At 45.9% G+C, this 6,963-nt stretch overlaps 1 protein-coding gene across 6 annotated transcripts in view; it reads right to left on the bottom strand.

Moving 5' to 3' along the window:
* Window positions 1–6,963, bottom strand: part of MICAL2 (microtubule associated monooxygenase, calponin and LIM domain containing 2) — a 200,410-nt gene that overhangs the window by 101,330 nt on the left and 92,117 nt on the right. For all 6 annotated transcript variants that reach the window (XM_039863630.1, XM_039863626.1, XM_039863627.1 and 3 more), the window contains 2 exons: window positions 5,911–6,066; window positions 2,920–3,020 (listed from right to left, as the gene is read on the bottom strand). In XM_039863630.1, coding sequence (XP_039719564.1) covers window positions 2,920–3,020; window positions 5,911–6,066 — 257 coding nt within the window. The remainder of the gene's footprint in view (window positions 1–2,919; window positions 3,021–5,910; window positions 6,067–6,963) is intronic.

Genomic DNA, 6,963 nt, shown 5'->3' with positions numbered 1-6,963 from the left:
TCTTTCTTTCTTTCTTTTCCTATTTTCTTACGTAGGAAATGGAAATAATGAAATCTAGTTCACAGAGCCATGTGAGGACCAAATGAGACTGTTATAAAATCCCCAGCCTGATGCCTGGCACACGGGAAGTACTCAATGAATGGGAATTCTTGTCCCTAATAATAATGATGGCACAAAACACAGCATATGGTGAAGTACATTCTGGACCCATTCGAGATGCCAGCAAGAGCATTTACAAAGGTCTAAGAAGGCGCAGCCTCATCTCCAAACAGAGCGACTGACTGGGTCATTTTCCCCTATAGCCATGATTTCAAATAACTTGTTCCAGGAATTCTAATATTTTCATACCCAAACCACATCACCCAAATTGCACCCAGCATTGGCCCAAGAGCCTTCTGTCAGGTCACGGTGCCCAGGCTGGATGGGGCTCCTGTTGTTTGCTTTCCTTTCTCATACCTGTTTCTACAGTAACTTGATCATTTTTCTCCCTTGAAGTGTGGAGATGAGATGGGGAAGAGTGAATGGATAAGCCTCAAAAATCCCCCTCTTCAAAACATGCTGTAAGCACCCCTGAAGTAGATCAGGTGGCCAGTGAATGTGGACACAGGAAGAATAGTTACCTCAAATATTGAGCTAGAAAGAGGCTGTAAACCACAAGCAAAAGTCAGACAGTGCCTGTTTAATGCTTCAAATGAGGGTGGACTCAGCCTCAGGAGACATCTATGATGTGTCTCCTCTTCACATTCTTGGCGACCAAGCTCTCATCGTGGCAAGAACAAGCCTGCTGTGTCCAAGAACCCTAGCCTGCATACACTGGGCCAGCAGAGGCGGGGGCCTGCGGGTGGGCTACCGTCCTTGTCGGGGAGGGCAAGATGGACACAGCTGGGAGCCCAGGTGTAGTTTCTTGAGGAGAAACTTTCCTTTCTCTTCAGTAGCCACAGAAAAAAGCCCAGCGATCAGCAGGAACAGACGGGGAAGCAGGTCAGTCAAGTCATTCAACAAACATTTGCTCAGCCCCTTCTGTGTGTCTCTAGGAAGATGCTGACCCATACGGGGAGTGGAAAATAGAGAGGACTTGCCATTCCCCTGCGAGCAAGTGAAGAACGTTAACTTAAGTGGCTCACGGTGATGGGTCAGCTTTCGGCTTATGCAAATGCTATGAGCCTGGCTGGACACCAGAAGACTCAGGCCAGAGATCCTGAAAAAAAATGAGTGTCCAGTTCTCCCATGTCTAGCCTATGGCCTCCAATTTCTAGACAAGAGTTCATATCTTATACGTAGAGGCCCCTCAGCATCAGCTCAGAAGATGCTGTCAGTCTCTGAGGGAGGAGGAAGGCCTTGGTGAGAACAAGCATGGGCCTGGGATCTGCTCCCAGCTCCTCCACAGTTACAATGAGTGGGACCAGAGTGAGTCACTCTCACCCACCTATGCCATGACAGAGAATCTGAGACAGGAGTATGGAGGGGCTTTGATAACTGCCAAGAAATTGAGTCACCATGAGCAATATGGCCTGGACAAATGCCCTGGGGTGACCTGAGGGAATCTTATCATTCCAGAAGACTGGAGTACTTGAGTACTTGGCCAGTGAGTGAAACAGAAAAAAGTCACCTTTTGCCTGATGACCCAGTGGCTTTTTGCCAAAAGCCCCTCCAGCCTCTGCAAAGATGTCCATTGCTCTCATATCCCTGGACCCCAAATAATCCTTCACTATCTGACACAGACATCCTGACAGAGGAACAACTTTGGGAGGAACCCCTGTGGGAGACAGAGGGAAGAAGGGACCACCTTACCTCCCCCCCAGGTCAGCAGCAGGGGACCAGATGTTGAGCCCATTGCTCACGCATCTGCTGGCTGTGTTCAGTCAGCTTCATTTACAGCCTCCTGTCCAGCAGCTCAGGCTCTCAACAAAGACCTGACCAACATGGAGACGGCCCAGGGGAGGGCTGGGTTACTAATGCCACTGGCGGGCTGCCAGCACAAACTGGTGAGAGGACAGGCACATTCTTCTTTGACAAGTAGCAATCAATGTTCGCCGTGCTGCCTGGGCTGTAGGCTGACACCCAGAGAGCAGGCTGACCCTGGACTGCCTGATCCTTATCTTGAGGCTACAGTAGCAGCAGTGCCTGGAACAGGGGCTCAGGAAATATGGAACACCTGACCGAAGGAGATTCCAGCCCAGGGCCACCACTCCATGGTCCTTCCTGCCAACCCTGCTCTCTGTTTAATCAGGAAAATGCAGAGGCCAGGGAGCCAGTAGGACAATAAAGCAGGTGTCCAAACCAGATGGAGAAGTTATGGAGGGAACCTACAACCCACTAGGTGCCACACACAGTGCTAGGTGCTCTGTACACATTTTTAAATGTACTTCTTCCAAACAACCCTTTGCAGCAGAAACTATTATTCACATTCTGCAGATGAGAAGACTCAGGTTCGGAAAGGTTAAGTGGTTTAATCACAGTCCTGAGTTAATACGTGGCAGAGCCAAGATTCCATTCAAGTCTATTTGACTGCAACAGAGCTGTGACAAGGGGGCCAGAGCACGAAATTCACAAGTGAAATTGCCTCCAAATGACATGTGATCTCCCAGAAAAGCGGGCAGGACTGAAAGAGACAGGGAAGGAAGAGACTCAGCTGGTCTCTCAGGAGTGAAGACCCATGCAAGTACTTGGGTAAGGGGCTCAGCACCCCTCCCCCACAGCTCGCCACAGAAACCCGTCTGTGTGTGTTGATGCGGGCTCCTTCATCCAGCCCTAATACAACATCAAGGAGAAGGAAAATGGTGGGGGCAGTGGCTCCTTCTCTCTTTCTCTCCGTTTTTTCCGTTTCTGGCAGGATGACATCTGCTCCCACACTTGCTGACGCTGCCAAGCCCAGGTCACAAAGAGAACAACAGGACATCATGGTCAAGGGGTACGCACATTGATGATGACACCTTTGTCGAGCAGGCTCTGCTTCTTGGCAGTCATGACGAAATAGTGGGTACAGTCCTTGTAGTAAACAATGTTCTCAAGATCAATCCCTGAAAAGAGAAGCATTCATGGACTCAGTATCACCTCCTGTGTGCCAGGAGCTCAACCTTCCCTCATCATTTACCTGCAGAATATTCATGTTAGATGAGTGTTTGAGACACACAAGGCTGAAAAAGATAAAACTGAGCGCCAGTGTTTATCTGCCTCAACTCAGCCAGCTTTTATAGTCCCACAAAGATACTATTTATTTTCTTTTAAATTGAGATATAATTAACATAGAGCATTGTGTAAATTTAAGTGCACAACATGTTAATTTGACACATTTATGTTTTACAATATGATTAGGGCACCATTTCTTTTAAAGCTTGGAAGTCCCCAGGGGCTGTGGACCAGTATTTCCAAGTCAGAGCTGGGTAAGCGCTATGGAAAGGCAAAGTGCTGCCGGTGGCCTGGCAGCGAGGCAATGACAGAGCCCAAATCTGAACCCAGGCCTATCTGATTCCAAGTTCCACCCACCACACCCTCCATGTGGCCAGAGATGCAAAGAGCTGCGTGAATTCTCCGAAGACGATGCTAAGCCACGTTTCTACCATGTCCTTGCTGTGTGTGGAAACCCAGGTGCCCTGGGAGGAGCCACTCAGGTTAGGGGGCTGGATTGTATCTTTTTGCACTTTCCTCCAAGTGCAAAAACAGTTTATAGATTAGGTTTCTGCATTTAAAACAATGTTGTGAGATGAGAGCTTAGCTCTGTGGCTCTCAAAGTTGGATCCTGGCCAGCAGCATCAACATCACCTGAGAATTGATTAGAAATGCAAGTGATCAGGGCCCTACCCAGACCTACTGAAGCTAAAACTATGGGGGTAGGGCCAGCAGTCTGTGCTTTAATAATCCCGACTGGTGATTCTAGTTCACGCTCAAGTGTGAGAACCTCTGGCTTCTTCAAAGCGAAAGAAACAGACGCATAGCAACTTATCAGCAGTCAACACAGAGGCGTACTGGGTAATCACAGGGACTCCTTTATTACCATTAAATAGGAAATGGCCATCAGTGCAGAGGGCCCCCCAGAGAATCAGAGGAAATTCATCGCTGTCACTGTGCGAGGGACGCTGTTGTGAAACGATGGCCAAAGGTGACGACCACAGCAAAGTTTAAAGGAAACTCATTGAAACCTTCGGGAAAACACACTCAGTCTCCTGCCATAATTTTTTGGTGGTTTATTTAAGTATTTATTTTCTTGGTTTTTGAGGGGAAGGGAGGGTCGGAGATTCTTAAATCATTCAAAGGGACATAATATGCTGAAAGGAAATACTTTTTTTTTAATAAAATAATGCAACTGTGGTGAAATTCAAAGGGTCATGCAATGGGCACAAATCACTGCGGCCAGTGAAAGGCAGAGTCTGGCTCAGGAACAAATCCCACTCCTAGAAAACTATCTTCACAAAATAACCCAACAGAAGCAGTTTTAGCTGTAACAATAACTGAAAGGTCTAAATTGGGAGTCAGCAGACTTTTTTTATGTAAAGGGCCAGATAGTAAATATTTTGGGCTTTGTGGGCCACCCAGTCTGTGTGGCAACCACTCACAGTGAAGCAGCCACAGGCAATATAAACAAATGGGCATGGCTGTGTTCCCATAAACCTTAATTTAGGGACACTGAAACTTAAATTTCATATAACTTTTAATTTGTCACAAAATATTCTTTTGATTTTTCTTCAGCCACTCAAAAATATTAAAATCATTCTTAGCTTGAAGGCAATACAAAAACGCCTGGCCAGTTTGTCGCCCCCTGGTTAAAGCGCTTAAGCAGTAACAAAACATCCACTTAGTGCGCTATCCCACCAAAATGGACCATCAGGTGGACTAGGCTGCAACATGGACTACATTTAAAATGTGATACCGAATGAGGGATGGATAACCAAGAGTACTGGCACTATGATGCGAGCTAGATCTCTGTAAAAAGAATTCAGGTGGAAAACTACCAAAAGGAAGCTTACGAAAATGAGGACTATTCATGAGCTACGTGGCGCTAGGTGTGGATGATTTATTTTTAGTGTAAAGATTTAACACTGCTGTGGCACTGCCTTTTCAAGGAGAAATATATTTAAATCAGGTTAATAAGAAAAATCTGGAATTTACTTAATTGGGAGCAGGTGTTTCATCCCTCACTTTCCCCTCATTCTGCTTTGTTCCCGCCCCCGCTCCCCACCATCCTTATAGACCACCTGACAGTGGTAGTTATGTGTTTATTGACAGTCTTCCCTCATAAAGTATAAGCTCCAGGAGTGGGGTTTTGTTTGGCCCACTGTTCTATCTCACACCCTTGAATAGCATCTGGTACCTAGTAGGCATTCAATATATATTTGTTGAATGAATACTTTATTTTCTCAGGGCCCTTGTCTGGGGGACAACTGATACCCCTGGGTGAGTGTCATGCTCCCCAGCCATCTCTGGACATCCTTCAAGAGGAAGGGCAGGTGGCGCACTGCACAAAAGCACCTACACTTTTTCAGGGGCCACCCACAGGTTATTGGCTTCCCACTTAGCACTTCCTGAATCTCATGCTGACCTCCGGCATACACTAAACAACCTGCATTAGGACAGTTAATGTGGGTATCCCTCCCTGGACAGGGAGCCACTTCGGGTGGGGACCGTGTTAGCCTTGACTTTATACTCCACAATATTGAATATCAGCACACAGTGGGCATTCAGTACATGTCTCCTGAGTACATCTCTATTCGGGTACAACATCGAGAACTTTCCTTCTAAGATTCCTCCTGTCCTCAAAGGAATCCTGCCCATTATTATCCTAAGGAGACATCTCTGTCTTCACTTAATCAGAGTGAGTCTCCCAGTCCCAAGAGCCAAGAAAGCCAGCTGTTCGTTGGGGCACTTTAGGAAGCATGGACAATGGCCTGGTTTGGAGAAAGGTGACCGTCTCACCTGTTTCTTCTTTAAGGTCCTGGAAAAATTTCTGATTGAAGATGAAAGCCACACCACTAATTTCTTCTACTTTGGCCTCAGCTGTACTGTTTCTGTTAATGAAGTTGGCGGTGATTGCTATAGCCAACTTCCCACGAAATTCTTTTCTTCTGAACCCTGTGTAAAGAAAAGGGAAGAAATGGGTATTCTGGATTTGGTGTGAAAACTGAAAAAGATTATTGAGAAAGCTATTTTCAGATGCCCCACAGGCCAGTAAAATCAGGATTCTGGATGTCTGGCAGGCAAAAATGCCAAGGTTTGCACCCAAAGAAGAAACACATCACCAGAGGCCTAAGTCAGTGGGACTTTTTCCTTTTCTAAAATCTATAAGACCCATTATCCTGGTTAGACTTCAACAGACAAAAGGCTGAAGTGATGTTCTCTAAGAGGCAATCACAGGGTCATCCTGCTAAAGATATGTTAGACATTGTTGCTAGGTACACTCGTGAAAGACCCACATGCACTTTAAACTTATACAATTAAAACTACTTTATTAGCATTTCTGTTTTTTCCCCCTCTGAAAAGTGGGATTGTGAGATTGAATTCCTGTAGAATAGGAATATTAACAAATTTTCTTTCTGTCTCAAGTTCACAGTAGTTGGCACTTAGTACACACTCAATAAATGTATAATGAACATGTATAACGAAATGCATTCTAACTTGCAATTAAGTTAGTACAGTGATTCCTCGGGGTAATTTTTTTGAATGGTTTACACTGAAATTGCCTTTTAATGGTGATAGGAATTCTGCACCCAATTACAATGTGGTTTTCCCCCCACCATGAATGCACTCATGTGTGCACACACATGCATGCACACACACACACCAACAAGCAATTCTAAGACACCAGCTGGGGGTTCTACAATTATTCTCGATTCTGATATTGTGTATCCAGAGATAGCATCAGATTCCATAGGTTAGCGGCTCAGTACCACAAGACTGCCCCCCACTTCAGATTGCAAGTCCATGTTTCTGACCAATCAGCTATAGATTAGAAGTTCCAAGGACCACCCC

The sequence above is a fragment of the Pteropus medius genome, unplaced genomic scaffold (assembly GCF_902729225.1).
Source record: "Pteropus medius unplaced genomic scaffold, Ma_sr-lr_union100, whole genome shotgun sequence".
Taxonomy (NCBI): domain Eukaryota; kingdom Metazoa; phylum Chordata; class Mammalia; order Chiroptera; family Pteropodidae; genus Pteropus; species Pteropus medius.
This window is presented reverse-complemented; position numbering and strand designations above follow the sequence as displayed.